The 26787-nt window shown below is 33.1% G+C and overlaps 5 protein-coding genes across 6 annotated transcripts; 3 read left to right on the top strand and 2 right to left on the bottom strand.

Annotated features, from left to right (window-relative positions):
* Nucleotides 1-74: 74 nt before the first annotated feature.
* LOC106135718 (uncharacterized) lies at nucleotides 75-6946 on the top strand. Its single transcript, XM_013336085.2, has 5 exons — nucleotides 75-440; nucleotides 1332-1480; nucleotides 3005-3086; nucleotides 3542-3751; nucleotides 4028-6946. Exons 1-5 carry the CDS (start codon nucleotides 144-146, stop codon nucleotides 4118-4120), a joined length of 831 nt encoding a protein of 276 aa, XP_013191539.1. The 5' UTR covers nucleotides 75-143; the 3' UTR covers nucleotides 4121-6946.
* A 665-nt stretch (nucleotides 6947-7611) lies between these two features.
* On the bottom strand, nucleotides 7612-10261 carry LOC106135738 (general odorant-binding protein 19d). Of its 2 annotated transcripts, none has more exons than XM_013336111.2 (5): nucleotides 10145-10261; nucleotides 9618-9785; nucleotides 8924-9041; nucleotides 8294-8379; nucleotides 7612-7717 (listed from the first exon to the last, which is right to left on the bottom strand). In XM_013336111.2, the coding sequence occupies exons 1-5, from the start codon at nucleotides 10187-10189 to the stop codon at nucleotides 7685-7687; spliced, it is 450 nt and encodes a 149-aa protein (XP_013191565.1). In that variant the 5' UTR covers nucleotides 10190-10261; the 3' UTR covers nucleotides 7612-7684. The 2 variants fall into 2 exon arrangements, with proteins under 2 accessions (XP_013191565.1, XP_013191563.1); XM_013336109.1 differs by having other exon boundaries at nucleotides 9618-9797; nucleotides 10145-10215.
* Nucleotides 10262-12520: 2259 nt separating this feature from the next.
* LOC106135743 (general odorant-binding protein 72-like) lies at nucleotides 12521-15862 on the bottom strand. The gene is made up of 5 exons (XM_013336116.2): nucleotides 15782-15862; nucleotides 15101-15176; nucleotides 14607-14695; nucleotides 13570-13681; nucleotides 12521-12609 (listed from the first exon to the last, which is right to left on the bottom strand). The coding sequence occupies exons 1-5, from the start codon at nucleotides 15842-15844 to the stop codon at nucleotides 12521-12523; spliced, it is 429 nt and encodes a 142-aa protein (XP_013191570.2). The 5' UTR covers nucleotides 15845-15862.
* A 1039-nt stretch (nucleotides 15863-16901) lies between these two features.
* Nucleotides 16902-18880, top strand: LOC132902532 (general odorant-binding protein 19a-like). Its single transcript, XM_060948045.1, has 5 exons — nucleotides 16902-16979; nucleotides 17119-17194; nucleotides 17426-17514; nucleotides 18107-18218; nucleotides 18763-18880. The coding sequence occupies exons 1-5, from the start codon at nucleotides 16905-16907 to the stop codon at nucleotides 18849-18851; spliced, it is 441 nt and encodes a 146-aa protein (XP_060804028.1). The 5' UTR covers nucleotides 16902-16904; the 3' UTR covers nucleotides 18852-18880.
* A 941-nt stretch (nucleotides 18881-19821) lies between these two features.
* LOC106135659 (uncharacterized) lies at nucleotides 19822-26452 on the top strand. The gene is made up of 10 exons (XM_013336020.2): nucleotides 19822-19944; nucleotides 20170-20245; nucleotides 20688-20776; nucleotides 21719-21830; nucleotides 22264-22342; nucleotides 23393-23519; nucleotides 23773-23848; nucleotides 24293-24381; nucleotides 25272-25383; nucleotides 26314-26452. The coding sequence occupies exons 1-10, from the start codon at nucleotides 19888-19890 to the stop codon at nucleotides 26400-26402; spliced, it is 906 nt and encodes a 301-aa protein (XP_013191474.2). The 5' UTR covers nucleotides 19822-19887; the 3' UTR covers nucleotides 26403-26452.
* Nucleotides 26453-26787: the final 335 nt, after the last annotated feature.

Genomic DNA, 26787 nt, shown 5'->3' with positions numbered 1-26787 from the left:
AAAAAGAAAAATAAGATCAATGACAGAATAATGACAAGTTTGTCATCACACTTTGTTTGTCATCGTATGTCATTGAATTTTTTTTTCATTGACATCTAAAGTTGCCTTGCAAGAGTGATACGCACGATATAGAATAATAGAAAATGATCGGATTGAAGAATTTCCTTCTGTGTTCGTGTCTTTATTTATCATTAATAGTTTCACAGAATGTAGCTCAAGATACTTGCGTGAAGAAAAGTTCCTGTCTTTGCGTATTCCCTAATGGCACCGGTATAGATCTTACACCTACAGTGACGACTTCGTTTTACCAAGCTATGTTCAACAAATTAGAATTGAATAATACGCAGACTAAGCTTTTTACATACTATTATCACCCCTGCTACGATGTCATGCACGATTTCAATACAACTACCGGATCATCTTGTAATAAACCATTGACTGTAAGTTTTCGTGCCTTCATCAATAATTTAGTTAGATATGTATATTTTTATAAGAACTACCCAACCACAAGTCATTAGCTCAAGTGTTATCCAAGGCGAGTATGTATGTATTGATTTCTATAAATATTCCTAGAAGAATAAAGGATAATAGAAATCAAATAAAAATATTATATACATCACCTACCTTTATTTGTTTATTTGCTTTATTTACCCACTTTTAAGTAATTTATCTGTCGTCTGTCTGTCTGCTTGAACTATTACACAGTTTGAATATATATATTTTTTAGCTTATGTGGTGAACCATTTTTTAATATAATATTGTATGGAGAATAATAAAAAGAGATAGATTCATTTTAAAGAGGTTACTTTGTGAAACAGATAAACTAGCAAGATAAAGATGAGGGTTGTATTTCTAATTGGTTAGTTGAAATTTGACAGAAACAAGTAGTTAAATTTTTTTTATTATTTATTCTTTGTGACTTAGGAATAATGATATGCTTGTAATTTTCTTTTAAAAACTTATTACTTTTTATTATTGTCACCTCAGAGTAACTGTTTCTTTTATTTTATGGTAAAGACAATATAAATTTGTCTGCAATAAGGCTTATGTAGTTATTCCTGTAGTGAGATTTACAGTGCAGTTTTTCAAGTTTGAAAACATTATTACATTGTTTGCGTACAAAAATTGTAGTAAAATATGATATCTTGTTTGCACTGCAGTCCCATCATAAACTTCTTCCTTCTACTTCTCTTGGCATTAATCCTGATTCTATCCTCGCCTTTCTGGAGAGATGCCCTGGGTCTTCCATCATGTTCCTGAATAAGGAACCAACTTCCACCTGACCATACCTTCAACTATATCATGCAATAGATTTTCTTATTTGCTTACAGTTGGCCCGTAGATCATACACCTTTACGTTGACGAATAAAACAGACAACACTTATACACTAGGGAATGAGTTGTGTGAGTACCTCGGGTCTTCAAACAAGAGCTCATTCTCAAGTGATGGATTGTCACTCATCTACGATAACCTGCCATCGTAAGTAATACAATTCATAGCAATACCAACAACCTTGGGTTACAAGATTGAGAAAAACTAGACAAATTCTCCAAACTAGACAAACATGCATCAGCTTTATAAGCTGCTGGTGTGTTCAAGAATTAATAAAAGCTAGCTTTTGCATATGGCTTTGCTTCCGTGGGAGTTGAGTAGAAAGAGATGGAGTGTTCCTATTCCTATTCATCATTTTGTACATTAACTTTTTAATGTAATTGCAATATCATATATACATTCACAACTCTTTGTTGGAAGGCAGAAACTTAATCTTTCGATTTGTCCCAATCCCTGCATACTTCTTTCGTTTTCCACAAATATTCCTTTTCATACGAGCTCATCTTAATGAGCGTCATTTTGTTACCTAATTTGAAGTGCAAGTCCTCTTCCTCCTGGTTTTAGTCCCGGCTGCATCCTCACCTCTCTGGAGAGGAGCCCGGGGTATGCCTATGACCATGGATTCTAGATTGAGTGAGTCAGGTTTTTACACGAGGCGACTCCCCAGGTAAACTTAACCCATATTGGATCCGTGGTCACATCCAGTTGCCTAAATTAGCGGGTGTTAGCATCGGTTAGTATTCAAACTAATGTACATAACTTCGAAACAGTCATTTGTACATGGCCGCGGTGGGATTCGAACCGGTGTCTTTATGAGCTACCGCGTTTTTTAATCAAGCACCTTACCGATTCGACCTCCGACGCTCTAAAATATATATAAGTATTGAATAGTATTTATATTCACTTCAGTAGCAGAACAGGTTTGGAAACTCGTCGTAACCACGATCACTTCCCCAATGCGGTTTAATGTTACGATAGCCGCTTTTGTAATGAGCTATCGCCGAATATTACAAGAATCGGTTTTCGTATTAAATATAGGTTACCATACAATAAAACTATAGTTAATTTGACATTATTTTGTACATTGATAAAAATGTGGATTAAAAAAAAAACAATTGTTTCAACATAGGCATATTGAAGCATCACGCAAACATTAGCGATATGATTACGATAAAACTTATATTATACTTCTATATAATTATATTTCAATATCAAGCGGGACTAGCTAGCATGGCAAGTGCGACGCCGTTTTAATCGCGCGACAATCTATCGCTATCCTGTTTAACGTCATTATAAAAAGCGAAACACCGATGCCATGCTGACCCCCTTTGGCACCATACACACAGCACGTTTAATTTTGTTCTGGAAATAAGTTGTTCCTCATAGGCTTTATCTAGCCTAACTTTGTTCATTCTTGTTGCACTTATGTAATAAAACTTGGGAGTAATGGATTTATTGTATTCACTAGGTCCAAAAGTATGTAATGTTTATTCAAATGCAATTTTGATTAAATATGTGTCAGGTAAAGACTATCTTCCTTCATAAGGTTCATCAATTGTAGATTAAGAACTTAGAAGTAGGTATTTAGGGATCATGGTATTGGAAGTCTGATTATATACCTATCATTAGATAATAATGGTTAATTAATAACTTTGTTTTCTTAACTTTCAGTGATAACATAGTGCTGCTCATGTGCTCGGAAAAAGGAAAGGAAAACCTGGCTGTTTACTCTGTTGACGACCCTGATAAAATTGTATGTTTATTTTTATTTTATTTGTAGAAATTTATTTTTTTAATTTTCTTTTTATTCACTACGCATTGAATAAGCTTTTTTAGGATTATACGCCCACGTTAAACGTAGAAATCTGGATTTCACCTTTCCCGTGGGGATTTCGGGAAATCCTCCCTTCGTGCTTTTTGTTAACTTCACAAGAAACATACAGAATGTTCAGTTGTTTGTGAGGTTGGACGATCCAGTTGTTAACTTTTATCCTATGTATTTCCCAAATGACAGAAGGTTCAAGAAAAGAGTCAAAGTATAAATGAATAAATAAAAAATACAACACACTATCTTTTTCTATATTTAAGCTAAGATTTTGCACAAAAGGCGGCCTTATCGCAATATGCCATCACTTCCAAGCAACCAAAAGGACATAGGGTAAAAGAGAATAAGTAATGTCTATGAATAAGAAAAATCTTAATTTACAGGTCTTAGCTTTCTACTCCAGACACGCCTGTTTGAAGACGATAGAAGAGCCGGGAAGGTCACTTGGGTCGACATTACTCATAGTATTCTTCTGTCTGGTCATATTCTACTTAGTCTTGGGCGTTTGCACCAAGAAGTTCCTAATGGGAGCCACCGGTATAGAAGTCATACCCAATTTGGCATTCTGGAGCGACCTGCCTAATTTAGTGAAGGTAATGTCCTATTATCTTCCATGATCATCTATCTGAATCTGAAAATGACGGTATTTGTTATGAAAAATATTACTAATTAGCCAATTTGTGTAATTTTTTTCTATTTTATCTATAATTGCTACCCACTCCTTTTTACGCACGATTGGTATGGCTAAAATGAAAGCTGTATGGTTTAGTGATGAAATTGACATTCAGATAGTACTGCTTTGCAATATAAAGTTTAAACATTAATAAAAAAAATTATTAATCAAAATGTCTTTAAACAATAATTTTCAGGACGGCTGGGCATTCGCCATTAACGGATTCAAATTACCAGCGCGCTCCAACCAGATGAGTTCTCCCGACCCCAACAGCTATGATAGCATATAACATCAACCAGAAGCGGCCATCTCTGAGGGGCAACTCGTCTTGCTCGAATAAAGGTCGCGATGTCAGTTGTTACTGAAATGCCCGCTTTATACCTTTATTAATCTGTGTTATTTTAAATATAAAATGCGCTATTAAATGTGGATCTTAAAATCATCTTGGACATCATGTGACATCAACTACAAGGCAGAACATCTAGCCAGAGAATAGGCCGCGTTATAAATTGTTGTACTGAAATGTCAGCTCTATATGTTCTAAACCTGTATTATTTACACACATAAAATTTACTTTCTATCACTTATAGCTGATGTCACTTTTTGGATCCATGTCAGATGCGTATTCAATTGTAAACAAAGAATTTTCTACGCACCTTTTACTGTATTAATGAACGACTATGTTCATACGTATTCGTGTTGTGTAAGCAATTAGTATCTACTCTGTTTAGAAGACCTAATTAGTCTATGACTTGACTTTATTATATACCATGGTAGTGTTAGCCATATGGTATTATGATAACTTGTAATACACTGACAACCTTGCAGAATTTTATGAATAACATACTAAATAATTTCGCTTTACTAAAAAAAAATCATTGTTTTATCGTGACATTTGTATCAACCCGATTCAATGTTTTTTTTTCTTAAACGAAAAACAAGTTGTAAAAATAATTATTTCAAAAGTTTTTCTTTACGACCAAGATTTGCGATGTTGCCAGTGTATAAAATTTAATGTGTATTCGTCTTCTTTTGATAGATTTGCTTTTAATAACGGCGAAAAAAGATTTCTTCAGGGTCGCCAATGCGTACGCGACTATGTATCGCAGGAGTAAATATTATGTATTCGCTTCCCAATTAAGGGTGTATACTTGCCTACTTTATAGTGTAAATAATCATTAATATGTGGACCTTAAGTTAACGTGAAGGGACTGAATGACACGTATTTACATATGAGGTGAAAAAAAAAAATTTATGGTAGTATCCATTTATTGCTCATTTGTTTTTTAAAAAAAGTAGGTAAACGATATTAAGTTTTTCTTTTTTAATTAAGTTGATTTTACGTTTTGTGCAGCACGCGTTTGTTTATTAGTATAATGTAATGGTCACCTCATTTGCTATAGATAATTAATATATAACTTTAGTTTTGTAAGAATAGTTAGAATTTACTAGTTATGTTTGAGGATTTTTTTATTTCAAAAATATTAATCATTTTTTTAGCTACTTCAAAATATTCATATTAAAATAGCTTTGAATAGGTGTGCCCTCAATATAATGAAAAAAATATTTTTGAAATATAGGCTTGTAACGTGTAGCTTAATATTTCAACATAAGATTTTACTTAATAAATTAAAAAAGTTATCTGTTCGTGCCAAATGAATTTCAAAAGAATCTGATATAATAAATCCGGTCGCGACCTCATCGCTCTGGAGAGGTGTCCCGGGACTTCACGTATTGAACTACTTATAGTTTATTTTTAAAAATAATTATATATGAACATGAGGTTTAGTGGATCGGTAATAGATCTATTTATTATGTATACAAATTTGGAAAATGTGTATTAATTTCCTCGCAATGAACTAATAGCATTTGCTGTTTTTAAAATAATAGTTATTCTGTAAGTAAAAAGTTCAATAATATTGTTAAAATTTATTTTTTCAGTGCATGTGCAAGAATTTGGCTGGTTTTTATTTTAAAAGATATGAAGTTTACATCTCGAATAGTTTCTAATAATTAATGAGTTTAAATATCTATCGTATCTTTCATATGCATGTAAATAAGTAATATTAGGAAAGTAAAGATTTTCACTTTTGATGCAAATTTTTATAATGGTCTTATAAACACATATCTAATCAAACATTTAGCCTGTTTTGGACCAAAAGTAAAATAATAATAAAAAAAAAGCTTTTCGTACATAATTATGTAACTTTTTTCATTTATTTTGTTTTGATTGAAGGGAATTAAAAAAATCTTCATTTTACTTCAAAATGTATTAAGCATTATTTTTTATGATGTTATATTTTAATTTTTCCAATAAAAAAGAAGATTGTAAGGTGTTGGTTTTGACTGAATGATTTTTTTTATTGATTAAATGTGATCGGCAAAGTAACGAAATATTAGGTAAATATACATCATTTTACAAAAGTGTAACCACAAATGTAATAGTTCGCACAAGTAACGGGAGCATAATATTCATAAATCTAATTAAAAAAGTATTTTGTTTGATACTATTATTAATTTGAGTTGCATAAAGTGATTACTTTCCTTGTTTATCATATTTTAAATGTTCTCAAAGATTACGACCACATTTAAATTTACCGAAAAAGCCGAATAAGCGGAGTTAACCTTTTTTAATCATATTTTCGATAAAATTGTATCAAAATCGCCCTTTCCATATTAAAATTTCTCAAGTACATGAATGCCATTCATAATGTTAAGTTTGCGAATCTGGGACTTGAATGTATGTGTGAGAGAATTTTCCACTAGTCACCTCGTCCAATGCACATAATGTATATGTATTGTTTTATCACCAAGCTTTTTATGACGTAACACATCATACATACTCTTTAAGTTCTCATTGAAACTTGTAACAATATACCAATATCATTTTGTTATTAATAACTCTCTTTACTTAGGCATATACTTCTCTGTAATAAGTCATTCATTGAAAATAAATGTTAATTCAATCTTAAATGGGTATCCAAAACATTTTTGGTAACAATACGTAAAAAAGGTTTTTTTTTTTAATGTATGTGTGATGTGTTTAACAGTCAACCCACATTTGTGTTAGTGATTTAGTTATTTGTATTATAAATAAACATGTTTGATAATTAAATAGTAGTTTTTTTTATTTCAAACTAGCTTTTGCACGGGAGCATTTGGGTGAAGGAGGGCTCGTATTCCAGATAAAACGGAAGCCTAAATCACGAGGATGTTTTCTATATCTGTGCCAAATTTTGTGAAAAATCAGTCCAGTAGTTTTTGCGTTTATTAATTTAAACACAAATGTTTTCTCTTTATGATTAGCGTCCATTAGGTCTGGTTTAATTAGTAGAATTCAAAAACAAAAATCAGCAATATGTCATTTATTACTCCGATTTTTATGGTAATAGATATGCATATTACCTATTTCTACTACTTATATATATCTCATTTTTGCGTATTCTCAGTTGTAAATTCCGCTACTATGCTTCGGGCCCTGGGTCCGCCTTTAAGAGATATTTGCCTTGCAAAAATATGGTCTATGAACGTTGGTTAACTTTTTTCATACAAATTCGATATGTAAGTTAAACTAAAATAAACCTTTATAAAAGTAATAAAAAAAACTTTTAAATCTCTTTAATAAATAGATATACTTACAATAGCATCTAGTGTTCGACGCGTGCTACTAGACATTTTTAATTTATTTTAATATAGATGATATAATACAGATGATTTTATCATCTGTAGGTATTTGGGTAAATAAGTATTCACTATTCACTCAAATAAAATACGAGTACCTTATCTTAAAAAGTATAATTGGTCACTTAGGGTATAATCATGTTCTGGCTATGTGGAGCAAATCACCTCTTTTTCACAATTGCACGTGTTTCAAGTCAAAACCGAACTGAAATAAAAAAATATTGTCGTATTAGGTATACCTACTCAATTAATGTTTCAATTACTGTGTTGTAATGAAGGGTTTGTTTGAATGAGCATGTGAGTTTTAGCTTTGGGTGAGTGAGAATGAATTTTAGCTGAAATCTTTATAAAAATAAGTACGCATTGGGAATCCCACTTCTGATGTCAACCCATCATCAGAAGTGGGATTATAACAAAGGAATATCCTACCTACTTACTTATTTTTTATTCTCACATCTTCAAAATGATTTATTCCCATTAAGGAATATGTAATGAAATTTGGTTCATTGACTCCCATTATCTGACCTTTCTACTTTAGATTCGTGGTCATAGACCCAAAGATGGGACAATCGGGACTAATGAATAATTGTGAAAACAGGTTACATGTGATTATTATAATATTATACTTATTATTATGTAACACATGTAACTTGTTTTCACAAATATCAGAAGAAGACGAAGAAGTGCGCTGCTTCCTGCCTTCAAATATTAATTACTTTTGTTCTATGTTATTACTTAAAAACGAAGGCTTAAACTTAACAAAATTTAATTATGGCCTCACCTTAGGAGCGTGCTCGATGAGACATTCTGTCAGAAGGTAGGACCTCTCACAACCGGCGGTCCCGTCGGAGACTGCCGCAGTATTCACTAGAGTTTAAAAATTAAAGGTTATTGACAGAGGGGTTAGTGCGAGTTCTGCTCGATCAAACGCGTCGATGAAGTAAACGCGAATTTGTATGTGATTTACTCAGCGACACCTAGTGTTAACGCGAGGGGACTACGAGTAATGCAACTCCATACAAACACGCGTTTACTTGCTCGACGCGTTTGACCGATTTAAATTAGCACTAACCCCTTAGGTAACTGTGAACAGGTAGACTTTGCTCGTACGTGAGAATTTCCTGTAATGAAAATACCCTATTCCTTTTAAACCTCCTAGTTCATTGTGTGCCAAACAAAGTCGAAAATCGGTCCAGTAGTTTTTTAGTTTCTTCTGTACATAACATTGGTATCATTAGACTATTAACCAACCAGCTGAAGACAAGATGTCTTCAGACTGTTGGCTCTGTCTTGCCTGTAAGAATAAGGACTTGATTGGCTGTGTAAACTTTGTGTATATCGGTAATGAACTACGTAATTATATAAAAAAAAATGTTATCTCCTGGCTAACTTTGAACCTAGCAGATTATACCTGAGCGACACTCGTCGAATAGTTTCTTAGCGTTCGTTTTCTTCTCATTGTCGTCTCCGTATTCTTTGTCGATCATCTTTTCTGCCGCGTCAATGTCAAAGGTCCCACTTTCTGATAACTGAAACCATTGAGAGAAGTTGTTGTTTTTGGCGCGTGTGCTAAAGGCCAACACTGGTGTCAGATTTTTCTTGTATGGCATATGACAAGGTTTTACTGACTGCCATCTAGAGATGACAACCGGGACCATTGGCTGGAGAAGTAGGTAATCATCATAAAGTCGTCTTACCGAAAAGGAATATACGCCAGGAGTATCTGGCGTTTATGAGGCGACCAGGGTCGACTTACATATGATCCATGAATGCCAATTGATTAATAATCCGGGCGACTACTCTCTGACCTCTTGATCATGTACAGTGTTACCAAACCCAGCTTGGAACATATTATAGATACTAACATTCAGTTAACCTAGGGAAAAGTCGAAGGCAGATTAAAGGGACACTTATTTGTAATAATAATATGGTAAATAATGAATATGGATTTTCTACGAATCACGGCTTTGGGTCTTGTTTCGTATGGAAATTATTGCAAGTTGGCGGTAGAAAAAATCTGACCTCTCCATGGCATTAATCTTACTTACCGATTTCAATGGTTTACATGTACTATTATCTATATGATCAATGACCCTAACACTCACCCACTTAGGTTTCCTGAAAACGCAAGCCATTAAACACTTGACATTTTCGCTCTCAGGGATCTTGTGTTTCTGCAGCATGACCATCTCGTCCGGGGAGATGGGGTGCTCGTTGTTACACTCCATGCCGAGCTGCAGGAACCATTTCTTGATCTCTTCGGGGGTCCTTGCCTGTACAGATGTCTTACACGTTCAATATAATCATGTCTATATCCCTTATTATTATGCATTAAAGATCCTTGATTGCATTTTTCTATTTGATGAAGCAGCTGTGCCGTGTGATTTCCGGCATTTATACAAAAATAATAAGACCACTTCATCGTTTTCCAATGGATGTCGTAAAAGGCGACTAAGGGGTTGGTTTATAAACTTGAGATGGCATTCACTATGGATGAAAGTACCTATTTCCTTACGATATCCATCGGAAAAGGGAGATAGAGCAGAGCAGAGATTCGTTCTGATGGCTTTCATATGTGAATGTATTTTATTACAATAATTTAATTATCTCCAAAAGTAAACTTTATACTTACTTGTGATGAAACAACAAAACAGACAACCAAAAACAAACGCAACATGGCTACCTATAACGACAATACTGAAATTACAGCACCAATTACACTTTTATACTAATTTCACCTCTATTATATTGTTGTCATTGGTTTTGATCAATTTGATAAGATATATGGCCAATATGGTAATTTAAAAACGTTTATCCATTGTTACTGATATTTTTGTATCCTTTTGCAAAATATTAGCAATAAGCAAGTTCCCACTTAGAATAACTCGTACTATATATACTTATATAATAAAGCTGAAGAGTTTGTTTGTTTGTTTGAAGCGCTAATTTCAGGAACTACTGGTTCGAATTGAAAAAATATTTTTTGTTGAAGAGACCATTTATCGAGGAAGCTTTAGGCTATATAACATCACGCTGCAACTATTAGGAGCGAAGAAATAAAAGAAAATGTAAAAAAAAAACGGGGAAAATTATTCATCCTTGAGGGCTATTAAGGCTAGGTACCTACTTTTCAAAAATGCCACAAAGACTATTCCTATGGGATTTGCAAATCTTCCATGCGTACGAAGTCCGGGCAACAGCTAGTAGCTAATTATTGGTTAATACATAGGTGTTTGTCTCAAATAAAAGATAAGAAGTGGCTTACATATTGTGACCTCGCTTTTTTTTCAGGTACATACGAAATCGACTTGCCACGACATCTACATTAGGTACAGTCAACATCAACTTTCCCAAATTCACTACAAATTCGCCCCTATTTCTGTGTCATAGAATTCCATGCAGGGTAACTTGATATGCGGTTGACTGTACGTACTTCTTTTGCATCACTCACAATCACCACTTGTTAGTGCAAGTAGTGTTATTGCTGTGTACAAATAAGGAATTAATTCATTTCATAAAATAAAATGCATTAGGACAGGAATATAAAGAATCTGAATCAGTAATGTCTTATATTATTCCAAAGTCTATGTGCACAGTACATTAGCAAGTCGGTACGTAAACTCCCTATTAATCTCGGGATTCTTTTTTAGGCGATGGGCTAGCAACCTGTCACTATTTGAATCTCAATTCCATCAATAAGCCATACAGCTGAACGTGGCATTTCAGTCTTTGCGAGACTTTTGGCTTTGTCTAGCAAGGGCTATAGACTTGATTATGTTATGTCTCTATTTAAGAATTGAATCAAAACGGAACTGTATCTGATCCTGTATATATCATTTAGGTTCACATAAATATTGTCATTAAATTGTAACAAATTGTAGGACATCTACCCAATTTAACATTGACTGTCAATTCTATATGCTTGTAACTAAATCTGCAAAGTCAACTTTAACCTGTTCAGAGTTAGGTCGGAATTCGTTTGGTCGTCTCAATATCATGATCTAGTGTGTAGAAAATTCAACATATCCGGAGTACATGTAATGACTAGTTACTACTCTAAACTTGGTGCATATTAACCACGCTTGGCTGACTCCAACCAAGGTCTTGGTAGCTCCTGTTATAATTACACAGTTTTTTGACTGACTTAATCTAATATCGTTAGAAATAATAATATTGTATGCTTGTTGGAGTCAAACTGTTGAATCTGTACAAATAAATTACCGCCTTACATATTTATAGAGATAGACAGTTGACAGCATAAATGTTTTTTATACGAGTATGATACTAGCTTTTCAGCGCGGTTTCGCTCCTGTGGGAATGTCTAGAAAAAAGTCTTCTGTGTTATTCTTAAAGGTCTATTTTATTTGTGTACCATTCATTGGTTCACAATCGGTCAGTAGTTTTGAGTATATCACATACATAAAATCACGCCTTTTCTCCGGAGGGGTAAGCAGAGACTATATCTGCCTGATCTCTGCCTGCGATCTCTGCATACTTCTTTCGCTTCATCCACATTCATTACTTTCTTCATGCAAGCTCGCTGGTTTCGGGTAGTCTTGCCCTGACCCTTTGCCTGGACATCCTTTATTTCATCAAGTTTGAGTTTGAGTTTCTTCGTCACATAACCTTTAGTATGTACCTAAGTTTTGTGTTATTGTTTATGTCAGTAGTAGTTTCTTCGGAGGGAAGACTAACCCCTCAGGTAAGTGCGAGTTTTACTCGATCAAACGCGTCGAGCAAGTAAACACAAATTTGTGATTGTATAGCGCCACCTAGTGGTAACGCGATGGCACTAAAGCTGTTCCATACAAATTCATGATTACTTGCTTGACGCGTTTGATCGAGTAAAACTCGCACTAACCCCTCACAGGATGCGCCTTTGACCAATTCTGGATAGGGTAAGTCAGGTTTTTACACGAACCGTGTGATCTCCACAGCCTTTGAAGGTTTAAAAGTAGTAATTTGTATTTAAAACTGTAGTGGTATGAAAATAAAATATATTCAACAACTATGGAAAGAAAAATATTGACGGATTGTGATTATAAATGCATTTGGTGACGTGGAATGACGCGTCGCATATGTCCTTGTAGTCATCCGCTGTAATAAAAAAATAGGTATTACTTTTATTTATTTTGACGGAGAAAAAAGGTTAAATGTTAAATTAATCTTAACTAAAATAAGTGGATTCAATTTCAAATTTCGCGTTGCTTTTATGTAAAATATCTTATATCGGTAGGTATCTATTAATATACCTACTCTAGATACGGGAACACAGGTATTATAAAATACTTACACATAAAAGCCCATTTTCTTTTAAATAAATAAAAGCAATGAAGCAAGCAACATCAGTTTATATCAGTCATTCGCATAGCTTATAAGTTTTCCAATTAAATACAGTTTATATAAATAAATATATTATTTAAACATACATGGGATGGGAGACAGAGCCAACAGTCTTGAAAAGACTAATAGTCCAAGTTCAACTTTTAGGCTTGATGATAGAATTGAGATTCAAATAGTGACAGGTTGCTAGCCCATCGCCTAAAAAAAATCCCAAGTTTATAAACCTATTACTTAGTCGCCTTTTGCGACATCCATGGGAAAAAGAAGGTGAGGTCCTATTATTTTTTTTATTGGTGCCACACGGTATTATTTAAACATTTAAATTATTATAAATTGTGTGTGAAGTGTGATAGTGCCAATATATGCCCAGTTACTTTTGTCATTGGTCAAATCTTATGTAAATACTAAGTATATATACTAAGTGTATATACTAGCTTTTTACCGCAGCTCTACTCGCTTTAATCTCAATTTCCCGTTTTACACGTTACCATGGGCATTTCTTTATTGGCCTATTCTATATTCGCACAAAATTTTATCAAATTCTGTCAGTTTAGATATAGAAATACAAACTTTCGCATATACTTATAATTTTAATATATTTATGTATTTTTTTATATTTCTAGTTCACGTGCACGTATCTGTCTGTGGATAAGGGTCTCATGTGTAGAAATAAATGTGTTTGTTTTCAATAAAGTAAGGAAGGATAATACTCACGGACTTTCCTACAAGCGCTCATAGCATCCTTAGTGGGTTCCTTTAATTCCTCAGGCAACAGAAGATCTACTTGCTTCAATGCTGCATCAAAATTTAATTTGCCGTTTTTAATCTGAAAGTAATTTTTTTGTAATTTTTCTAAACAAATATTATAATATTAAAAAAAAGAATAGGACCACTCCATCTCGTTCCCATGGATGTCGTATAAGGTAACTAAGGGATAGGCTATCTATACATGACTTGGGATTCTTTTTTAGGCGATGTGCTAGCAACCTGTCACTATTTGAAATTGCCAAACAGCTGAATGTGGCCCATTAGTGTTTTTAAGACTGTTGGGTCTGTTTTTTGTTCCCCACAAGGGATAAGGATGTGATTATTATGATATGTATATTTTCAGGGGATTGGACTTACATTTTATGAAGTATTTTTATAAAAAATATTTGCAACCTTACACGAATAAGTGCTTTGAGCATTATCAGCTACTAAATCAATTTTCAGAAAATTGAGACCTATTTAATACTAGCTGTTGCCCGCGACTTCTGTTGTCGTAAAAGTTTACCGATTATCTTTCACTTCTTCCCCTTTTTTCGCAATAAAAAGACTATGTTCATCCTCAGCGTCAACTCTATCTCTGTATCAAATCTCATCAAAATCGGTAGAGTGGTTTATGGGTGATAGCGTAACAGACAGACAGGTAGAGTTACTTTTGCATTATGAATATAAGTAAAGAAGTAGGGTTTACAAATACCCGAGTCTGTCTGTCTGTTCTTACGCTTTCACAGTTAATTCGCAGAATTGGTTTTGATAAGATTTTGTATGATTATAGGTACTTAGTTAAATAACCGATCTTACACAAAAGCTACTTTATATTTATTTTCCAACGGATGCGAAGCTCAGCAGCTTATAGCTAAGAAATTTTATTATTAGAAAGAAAAATATCATTTCGATTTGGTGTTGGAAAATGAAAAGTTCATTAGTGTTACGAAAAGAGGATTTTTTTTTGTTGTATATCAAAGAGTTACAATAAATATACTCACCGTATTGGCCATTTTCATGATGCAAGCTATGTAACATTTGACTTCTTTCTCGTCGATGAAAATTCCCTCATTCAATGGATCGATTTTTTCTAAAAACATCAGGATGGAATATTAATTTTTGAGACACACCAATTGTTGTTATTACTTAAAACTTTAAACACACATAAAACCATGAATGTTTATTTATATAAGTATTTATTATACAATATAGTATCGTTGAGTAAGTATCTCGTAACACAAGTTTCGAACTTACGAGGCTGACTCAATCTGTGCCACGTATTTTTTTATAATTTCCTTCCCTTTTCTATTTAGGTCGGACTAAGCCTCTTTTTGTAAAATTGAATCCATAGAGGTGAAGAATGGGACTAACGCCAGGAGGATTATGAATAAATTTAACATTTTGGAGCGACAGTGATACAAATCAATAAAATTTTAACACCCATCTTTTTGGCGGGGGTTACAAATAAAGTGTAAGCACCAAATTAACTACGTACCGTCGGCTACATTGTTTTTGGGCTGGCAAGTTTTTCTCATCATTTTCCCTGTGTTTTTTATTTGCTTCATCGTCATCTGAAATCATTGTGGTTGATGTTATTATTAGATAACCAAGACATTAATTTAGAACACATTTTTTTTTTGGTTTATTATTACTGTTTGTTTTAAAAGCATCATTAGTTTGGTTGGGTAAACAAGTTATTAAATTGTTTTTTCTAAAGGTTCGCTCGTAGTTTATTATATTAGTATATTAATATAAAATAAAATAAAAAATGATTAAATTTGACCCAAACCTAGACAAGACCTTCAGGAGAAACATACTAATACTTCTGTTAGCTCCTACGGAAACGAAGTCTGAACTACTTTATTATTAGTCTAAACTATCATTTTTTTTTCTTCATTATTCATCCAGAACTACTTAGATCCACGCAGCAAGATCTGGGTCGATAGATATTGTTGTTTCAAGCTCTATTATTTATAGCTCTATTATATATAGATACTTTGGAGCCAGACAGAATCATGTTCTGATTTTTTTTTTCTCCACACACAAATATTTCTATCTATTGGTTGGCACCTTATCTCTATGACAGGATATTTTCGGCCTCCATTAAGGTCTATGTAGTTCAAGTGATTCGAAGACAAAAAAGAAATACGTGACTATTTTTGATAAAAGTACTTACAGCTTCACAAGCACCCAAAATCAAGAAAATAGATAACAAAAACTTCAGTATACCCCGTAACATGATTCAGACTTAGTTCTCATGACCCAAAGAAGCCTTGATCTTCATCACATTGCTTATAAGGCTTCCTAATTAGCAAGGTTGTTGTAGTGAATAATGAGCAATGCACGTAGTGCGACCATGATGGCGTTTGAAATTGGGAAAATGATTAAATGAACTTAAAAAAAACCCTATTTTTTGTCTAGAAATATAACAGAAGGAAGGTATTTTTGAGGAGACCCATAGGTCTGAGATGATGATTAATAGATAATTTGAGTACGTTTGACCTCAATCTGCTTAAAGTGAGCAAGATTTGAGTCTTTAAACTACTTATAAAAAAACCAAATAAATTTTTAAAAAATTAACATGAAATCTTTGAAGCTTGAAAAGAAACGAAAATTATGGATACACTTTTCACAATTTTGCAGCTAATATGCACCTTGTTAATTGACACGTTAAAAGCCTACAATTAAATCACACGTGCTCGAAATTCTACTGGAAACTTGTGAGTCTGATCAATGTTAATTGGATATATATGAATGCAATAGACGGATCTGAACAAGGCCTCCGAATATTTCTAAGACTATTGGTATTGAAGACGTGTCTACGTGTGAAAATAACAGAATTGTTTAATAATAATTAGGACTTCATGCGTCTGAAATAATCATGGCTATTCTTATGGCCGTCTCAATAATCTTTATGAGTTCTACCATCACTTTTGCTATGCTAATCGGTGATCTTACAGCGAGGGGAAAATGATACCTGATCATTAGACAACTAAACTTATAACTAATTTAATCTTATTATGATCAAGTTTATTATGTTCATTTTGCGAGGGTCTCATTTCACAGTCTCATTATCCCATAAAACTTCCTTATTCATATGACGTTATTTTTTTTTCATGATTATATAGTAATTATCATAAACAGCTTACGTGTAGTATGGAACTACTTATAGTGAGATGCATTAATACTATATCTTTAACATGTCTTCGTGCATTTTTACATATAATCAATCAATCATAGTTTCATGAGATGTAAGTATAAAATTCTGAAAATTGAATTATGGACGCCATTTTTCTATAATGGCGTCTCTGAATGCAGTGTTTTTATTTTGTGTTGTGTCTATTATTTTTTTGTTATTTGAGAATGCATTTGCGGTAAGCATTCTCTTGCTGACAAAATAATCAGTATAACATAAATTTTACTACTCAAGCCAAGGAGTTGGAACAATTTTTTTAGGATATAGTAGATACATAATATAAATTCATGTATTGAAGTTAATTTTTTTTACTGCAGATGACGAGGCAGCAGTTGAAAAATTCCGGGAAATTAATGAAGAAATCTTGTATGCCAAAGAACGATGTAACAGAAGGTAATATAAATGAAATAGGGCATTGACTTTTATTAACTAACAACCCAAACCGTTAGATTTGAAGATTTGAAATTCAGCGTGCAGATTCCTGTATGATTTAGCAAGCTTTAGTTGATAATAATTTTTTTTCATCATTTAAACCTTATTGCACTCATAATAAAAGCTCAAAAGTTGAAATTAATATTCAAAACATAATCGAATAGTTATTCTTAAAGGTTTTTAATTTTGCAGAAGAAATAGGGGAGATAGAGCAAGGAAAGTTCATTGAGGATCGACGGGTGATGTGCTACATCTCCTGTGTCTACAGTATGACGCAAGTTGTAAGTATATCCACAGGGCCATTAATAATACTATACATATACATACAATCACGTCTATATTCCTTGCGGAGTTGACAGAGCCAATAGTCCTGAAAAGACTGAATGGCAACGTTGAACAGTGTGGCTAAGATGGAATTCAAATTCAATCAGTGACAGGTTGCCAGCCCATTGCCTAAAAGAGGAATCTCAACTATAAAAGTCTGTCCTTTAGTCGCCTTTTAAGACATTCATGGGAAAGAGATGGAGTGGACCTATTCTTTTTTTTGTTGTTTCCAAGTAAGTACGCCCTTTTTTGTTGGATCTTAATTACGTGTCACTATTAGAATCTCAATTCTATCAAGCCAGCTGGGCGTGGCCTTTCAGTCTTTTGATGACTGTTGGCTCTCTCTACCCCGCGGGGGATATAAACGTGATTACATGTTATGTTTTTACTCGTAAACTTATGATATAAACAACGTAGAACCTGTGAAGCCACTTCACTTCACATCATTTGCCAAATTTAATCCATAAGATTATTCGCTTAAAGACTTCGGCTTCGCGTTGAAACGTTATATTCTTTCCCATTTATACAAATATGTATTTTTATTTTCAGATTAAAAACAACAAACTCAACTACGACGCCATTATTAAGCAGATTGACATGATGTTCCCACAGGAACTGAAAGAACCAATCAAAGCAGCCGCCACCAACTGCAAGGATGTTGGTATGTGGCATGATTCTATGAACGTAAATTAAACTATTATTATTTTATTAGTGCCGTGTGGTTCCCGGCATCAATAAATGAAAAAATAGGATCACTCCATATCGTTCCAACGGATGTTGCAGAAGGCGATTACGGGATAGGTTAATAAATTTGTGATTCTTCTTTTAGGCGATGGGTTAGCAACCTGTCACTATTTAAATCTTAATTCTATCATTATGCCAATCAACTGAACGTGGCCTATCAGTCTTTTTTAGACTGTTGGCTCTGTCGACCCCGCAGGGGATTTAGACGTGATTATATGTATTATTATTTTATTATCAATTAATGTCAACGTTTGGATCAACGCGTAACATTTCTTCCTCTAAAATTGAATTTTAAGAAGAGTGATCTTCTTTTTCTGCATAACTTTAAATAACCATACTTACCTACTTTATGAGACTTATGATTAATTTATAAGTGCATAATCATTAATGAGGTGTTAATATACAAATATTATACATAATACATATTTAATACACAAATATTTTTTTTTATATCTTTTCAGGTAAAAACTATAAGGATGTGTGTGAAGCAGCTTATTGGATGGCGAAATGTATGTACGATTTTGACCCGAAATCATTCATTTTTCCATAATTGTGGTTGAAAAAAGGCATATTTCCCACAATATGTATATGTAATGTATTTATTTATATTATTATTTAAGACAAAATTTCATCCAATATCAAGTCTACTATATTTATCCGGTTTATATCCATATAAAAAATAATCATCTTCTTACAATAAATTTGTTTATTAAATAACAGCGAAACTATGAATAAATATGTTTTTGTTTACTTTGCATTTTTATAGTTCACCTGACATAATGATCGTGTGATGGCATAAAATTAATACATATGGCTAAATGCTGGGGAGGCTCCATGATAATGGCTTTATTGTACTTCACTTCCTAATAGGCTGTAAATACACAATTGGAAAACGTTAAAATTGAGAATAATGTAACGAATATTACTTTTTCAACATTACTAAATTTTTAAGATTGTCTAAGATGGTATTATTATATTCTCATTATATTAAGGAAATATAGGTGTTTTAATTATAATCATTATGATTTAACAGAAATATAACTTGTTTAGGTATTTTTATTGAAAGAGTTTAATGCTCCTTCAAGTTCTCTTTACAAGAAAAAAAAAATTCTTTTTTTGAAATTGAATATTTGCTAGCAACATCATATATTGTTCTAATGACTTTCATGTTTTTAATACTTTAAATGCAAACTTATGCTCTTACGCTGAGGTGCGTATCATTTTGAAGAAACCTGAATGTCACGAACTGAATCGTGTAATCATGATTCAAATCGAGGTATCCTTGCAAGGTTGTGCAGGTCAGAGAGAAGTGGTTTCGTAAGAACCTATCCAGATTTATTTGCAGAAGTGAGAACGCAATATGAACTAACGCCAGGAGGATTATGAATAAAATGTTTCTAGGCTGTGACCGGCCTAAACGTTTAAGTAACGTATAATTTGACAAAATTAAAGGTTAAACGACCGTTTACGGATTTCGGAAAACGTTTACTGATATTTAAGTAAATGATAATTAAATTTGATGTCATTCGGTTTGTATAAGTACTGTAAAGAAGATATTGTCAAAAGTGGTGATTGTTTATGAAAATATGCGTGGATTGTTTTGTTTCATCGTTCTCATTATATTATATCAAAGTTGCTATGGAGTAAGTTATATTATTTTTTTATAAGTATACCTCGATTTCTTCTTCAATTCCTTTTATTTTTTTTTACAAATAATACAACAACTTACAAATAAATAAAATAAAATAAGACGATTTGGTGATTGTGTTACGTGTCAGTATAAACTAAAAAAAACATATCCTTACTCTACCTATTAAACCCAAAAACCCCAAAAAGTAAAAATATATGATTTATAATTCACATTTTAGATGACAAGGGCACAGTTGAAGAAAACTTTGACTATCGTAAAGAAACAGTGTGTACCGAAAATTGGAGTGTCTGAAGGTAATGACTACTTTTTAACGTAAAGTAATAAAGTCCATATGTAATTTAATCTTTCTCGTAATAGGTACGCAGATTTTTTTATTTCTATGCAGAATACTTTTTCTACTTCACTTGTTCAGATTTAAAGTCAAATGTTTGCGTATTTTTTGTAATATATTAAGTCCAACGTATTGAATGTATAAAGTTAAGGGTTTAATTAAGAGCATTGGTGGTCTAATCGGTAAGGTTACATGCGTAAAATGCGTGGCGCGCAGATAGGCACAGGTTTAAATCCCTATTCGGCCATTTACCAATGTCTCTATTCGGAAAAGGGCATGGACACTTTTCATCCGTTACAGTTCCCGCGCGATTTGCGGAAAACCTTTATTTTTTTGTAGGTGGCGGATCAATTCTAGATTTTATTTAAATTTTATGACCTGCAACAAATATTTTTCGCTTACAGATAAAATTGATAAAATAGAACAAGGAGTGTTTATAGAAGACCGTAAAGTCATGTGTTATGTAACTTGCGTTTACAAAAACATGCAAGTGGTAAGTTTTTTTTCTTATCCTCTTAAAATGAATTACATATATACATATAATCACGTCTGTATATCTTGCGAGGCAGACAGTCTTGAAAAGACTGGAAGGCCACGTTCAGCTATATGACATTGCAATTTAAATAGTGACAGGTTTCTTGTCCATCGCCTACAAGGAGAACCCAAGTTTATAAGCCTTACTCCGTCTTTTACAACATCCATTTGAAAGACATGCAGTGGTCCTATATTAAAATGCTGGGAACCACAAGGCAAAGCACGAATGTGCACATTTGACATGTGTAATTACAATATGACCAGGAAAAACGCCCGGTCGATTCACTATCCCACGAACACCTATAGTTCTACCAACCTTTCGGTTATACGAGTCGTATAATATTCGGATTGCGCATTTTCTTGACTCCCTACATCGGAGGGCTAAAGTACGGGAGTCATAGATCATTGGCTTATGATGTACTAGCGACCCGCCCCGGCTTCGCACGGGTGCAAAATTCGGAAAAAAATATACATAAAAACCTTCCTCTTGAATCACTCTACCTGTTACAAAAAAACCGCATCAAAATCCGTTGCGTAATTTTAAAGATTTAAGCATACAGACAATCAGACTAAAATAGCGACTTTGTTTTATACTATGTAGTGTATGTCACGTAGTCAATGTATACTTATACCACATATAGTGTCATCTCGGGCCGTGGGCCTGGTGACCTGGACCACAGGTTCTTCTGACACCTAACCTAATTTCCACAACAATACTGTCCACTGGTATTAATTATTGTTTAGTCAAAGTTTATAACACAAGCATAATGTTCAGGTGAATTTGTTGTGATGTAAAATAAACATATTCTTTTTCTACAAAATCTTAATAGTGCCTTTTAGTTCTGTGTTACTCACCCCTAGTATCCTAATGGAGGCTGACGACTTCTTTTCTTTTCTTAAGGTGAGAAATGACAAATTGAATCAGGATTTGATAAACAAACAAGTAGAAGCCTTGTACCCTGCCGACATGAAATCAGCAGTCAAGAAAGGAGTAGACCATTGCATGCCCGTCCGTGAGTACCTACCTATATACTTACAATAAATCACGCCTCTTTTCCGGAGGGGTTGGCATAGACTGCATCTTTTAACTTGTTACGATCCCTGCATACTTATTTCACTTCATCTATACATTCATAACTCTCTTTATGCAAGCTTTTCCATATTTATCCCTTATGGGATAGGCAGTGCCAAAATGCAAAAGCCATTAGCGGAAAATTATAAAAAAAATTCATGTTTTTTTTTATAATAGGAAACATAGCTATTTCGCAGTGAAAATAATGCATATTTGTTGTTAAAAGGCATATTACTTTTCAAAACATTTATTGGTTCTTTTCATTTTCAATTACAATTTAAAGGTTATAAAAGACAAAGGAGTTCGTAACACTCTCCCCCTTTTAAACAAAGAAGATCATAACATTCTCATAATATTTAATTATTTTTTTTCAGAGGAAAAGTACAACGACGTTTGCGAACGCGTATTCTACGGGACAAAATGCTTGTACGAGTATGACCCGCCTAACTTCGTGTTTCCATAACAAAACATACCTACAATTTCATCAACATGTTTATCAATGTATCTTCAATACAGTATTCATAAAAAATAAGCAACATCATTCTTCCTTTGTACGTAGTAGATACCTATATAATTACAATTAATATCAATGTATGCATGATAGTGCCAAATCAAGGCGTTCTAAGGGCTTCTATTATTGAATCACAATGTTATACGAAATATTACGTATACGTAAATTGCAAAAGAGTAAAAACAACTTTTATACGAAATCATACATATACATTATGTCGAATGAAATGGACGAGATCTACATAAATAACTAATATCATGGAACAAGGAAACAAAAAATGTATGACTAATATATATAACTAAAAGAAATAAAAATTTTCATGTAGAAGCATTATTATATAACTAAAAAAGTTTAAAATTCAGGAAATAAAGTAAAAAAAATAGTATTTAAGTATCAATAATTTATGTCAATTTTCTTAAAATAATAAAATATAGAGTTATCTTAATTTGTATCAAATCACCAATGAAAATAAATCATAAACAAATTTAAATTTTTGTGACAATTTTAAAATTGCGCTCCAACATGTAAAAAGATGTGTTTTTGTGTTTTGATTCGCAAGGTAACGTTTTGATCCTCGTTTGATAAGTTTATATATTTTTTTAAATAACAGGTTTATAATAAAAATTGTTTAGATTTTTATATTTATAATTTTTTGATTAACTATTTATGAATCAGATGTAATCACAAATACGCCTATGTTGGTGATATTAACGTAGACGTTACCGATTTCTTAGATGTTAAGACATTTTAATTAAACTAAAATATTATATTAAACATATATTTTATCAAAAATATACTTCGACAGTTTCAAATTATAAAATTTAATATTTTCGAATAATAAAACTTTGGTAGCGTTTTACACATTAAAACTAACTATAAAAAACTTTACTTACAGAATGAAGTTAATAATTGCTAGTTTTAATATCTTCGAAGTAAAATAAATATAGCCTGTAAAATAACTATAAAAGCGGTTATGTTGACAAATATTAAACTAGTGTTTGTGATGGATTCTGTTACATAGAAAGGATTTATATAACCGAAATTAAAATGCTTTCCAAAATTAATTTGATTTATTTTTTATGTGTACTCTTCACTTTGAAATATTTCGGTGTGAATGGAGTAAGTATTTTTTTTTCTTATAAATTTTAATCCCTTGTAGTGCTTTTCTGGCAGTCATTTTATTATTATTTAACTAGTGTACCTACCTTATATCCGTTACTTCTATTTTGTCAAAATTTAGAGAAATTATTTCTTAGCTTTTTTAGTATATTAATATATCTAAGTAAAAATAATTTTAAATTCAATAAAACGCCCAAAAGTTCGTTTTGATAAATATTGTTTTTTAATAATTTATACTTCCATATAATTTCAGATGACCAGGCAACAGGTTAAAAACTCAGGCAAGCTGATGAAGAAAACATGTATGCCGAAAAATGACGTCACCGAAGGTAAATCATTATTATTTTACTCATGCCTTTATTTCCCATTAAAATTTAATCCAAATTGTTTCAAAAATGCTGAAATTAATTGGGCACATACATATAACTAGGTAAAGTAACGAAATATATTATTTATGTACGTGATTAGACAGAATACTTACCTAAATATTGTAGAAATGGAAAAGGAAATTATTTAAATGCGAGAGTAAGTTTGCTTGTAACGTGTAATCTTCTGAACAAATCATTTTAACATTTGGCTTATATATAAACAAGAGGCTGGGTAAGGACGTTACGTAAGGTAACTTTATTCCAGGAAAAAACTATAGTTCCATGGAATTTGCGAAAGTATTCTTTTGTAGGTAGCGCTAAATTCGCGCAGTCGAAACTGTGGGTGAAAATGCTAGTTAATAATAAAGTAGGAAATAAAATCAATAATTACATAATATTTTACAGAACAGGTCGGTGACATTGACAAGGGCAAGTTTCTGGAAGAGAAGAATGTGATGTGCTACATAGCTTGCATTTACTCCGTGGGTGGTGCTGTAAGTTGAAAATATACATACATACATACGGTCACGTCTATATCCCTTGCGGGGTAGGCAGAGCCAACAGTCTTGAAAACACTGAATGGCCACGTTCAGCTATTCAGCTTAATAATGGAATTGAGATTCAAATAGTGACAGGTTGCTAGCCCATCGCCTAAAAAGGAATCCCAAGTTTGTAAGTCTATCTCTTAGGGAGCAACATAAAAATCTGACCTCTGATCTAAACTAAATAGAGACTATAAGTCGAATAGAGCTTTGTCCAATGGCGCGGAGTTTAATTACGACGCGGTCAAAAAACGGAGCGGTTGAAACAAAAAACGGTGTGTGGAAAAATGTTTCTAAAAAAAGTACCTACACGCTGTAAGGCGGAGCGAGGAGAGTCGGGGTAAATTGAAGTAGTGACACCGTATATTTTGCCTTTCTCACATTGTACAATCAGAAATATTTTTAGACTCTTCCCTTTTTATTTCCTTTGAAAGTTTTTTTACTTTAATTTGATATGATACCTACGCATATGTGCCCATATATATCACAATCTCCCAATTGTTGTTATTTATAGTCATACATATATAAAATCACGTCTTTTTTTCTCAAGGGTTAGGCAATGACTACATCCTTCCACTTGCCACGATACTTCTGTCGCTTCATCCACATTAATTACCCTCTTCATGCAAGCTCGGCGGTTTCGGGTACTCTTGATCTGACCCTTTGCCAGGACGTCCTTAATTTGATCAAGATACGTTATTGTTATTTATGTCTATCGCTTTTAATTGCATTTTGATAACTTAATTTCTTTATCGTTGGGGAAATCCAACCACAAAATTTAAGAAAAAAACAATCTAATGATTTTTGTAGTTGTTTGTTTTTCTATTCTAAATTGTTTACAGTTGAAGAACAACAAGATAATCCACGAGGCTATGATAAAGCAGGTCGACATGATGTTCCCTGCGGATATGAAGGACGCGGTAAAGGAAACCATAGAGAAGTGTAGAGGAGTTGGTAAGTAGCCAAATGTTAATTCTCAACAGCCCATGTTTTACGAGGGTGAGATAGGAAGGATATTTATTTAAAAAAACGACGAAACCTTTCGAGAAAGTCTTGAGCAAAACCTAGTCCACATGCATTTTAATATTTCTCGTAATAAGAACGCGTTTTTTTATTTCTTTGTAAAATTCTTTTCTGGACTTCACTTGTTCAGATTCAAAGTCCAATTTTTGCGTATATTTTTGTAATATATTAAGTCCAACGTATTGAATATATGTATATACTTATTGAATTTAATTAAGAGCGTCGGTAAAGTAAGGTGTCCAGTAAAAATGCGTAAAAAGGCAAAGGTTAGAATTCCACCTCGGCCATGTAGGAACCAATGACTATTTTCAAAGTTATGTAGGTACATTAGTTTGAAAACATGTTGAGGAAACCTGCACATTCAGGCAACTAGATGTGTAACCATGATTTCAATTTGGGTTAGGTTCCCCTACAAAGGTTGCGGAGGGCAGATAGAAGTCGCTTCGGGTAAAAACCTGACTCACCGAATCCAGGACCCATGGTCAAAGGCGTACCCCGGGCTCCTCTCCAGGGTGACGAGGATGCTACCGGGATTAAAGTCAGGAGGTAGAAGTATGCCGTGTGGTTCCCGGCACCAATACAAAAAAGAATAGGACCACTTCATCTCTTTCCCATGGATGTCGTAAAAGGCGACTAAGGGATAGGCTTACAAACTAGGGATTCTTTAGGCGATGGGCTAGCAACCTGACACAATTTGAATCTCAATTCTATCATTAAGTCAAATAGCTGAACGTGGCCATTCAGTCTTTTCAAGACTGTTGGCTCTGTCTACCCCGCACGGGATATAGACGTGACCATTATGTAAGTATGTAGGTAGAAGTAGTATTACTTATTGACGATTTGTTTGTTTTTGTTTTTCAGCAAAACAGTACAAGGATATTTGCGAAGCAGCGTTTGCGACGGCCAAATGCATGTACGAAGCAGATCCGCCTAATTTCTTGTTCCCGTAACATACGAAGAGCAATGAGTTTATCTCTGAAGATTTGTTGAAGTTAATTTGCTTTTGTTAAAGCTCAATGTAGGTAATTTACTAGAATATTAATTATGGAGTGTGAACTTTATACAAGTAGTGTTAATATGTAATGGTTCAATAAGATTTTTGCATTTTATAAAAAAATATTTAAGAGTGTTTCTTTAATAAAAGGGAGAATTTTGATGTTTTATTTTTACTAGCCGATGAAAAATCACAAACCAGCTCAACGGAAGAAACCTGCATGTTTAAGCAAATTAACAGTGAAAATAATAATAATAATTAACCTTATTAAGATTAACTATTCTCTATCAATATTATAAACCTGTCTCTATCAATATTATACAAAAACACTAGCTGACCCG

Source organism: Amyelois transitella, chromosome 15 (assembly GCF_032362555.1).
Source record: "Amyelois transitella isolate CPQ chromosome 15, ilAmyTran1.1, whole genome shotgun sequence".
Lineage (NCBI taxonomy): Eukaryota > Metazoa > Arthropoda > Insecta > Lepidoptera > Pyralidae > Amyelois > Amyelois transitella.
This window is presented reverse-complemented; position numbering and strand designations above follow the sequence as displayed.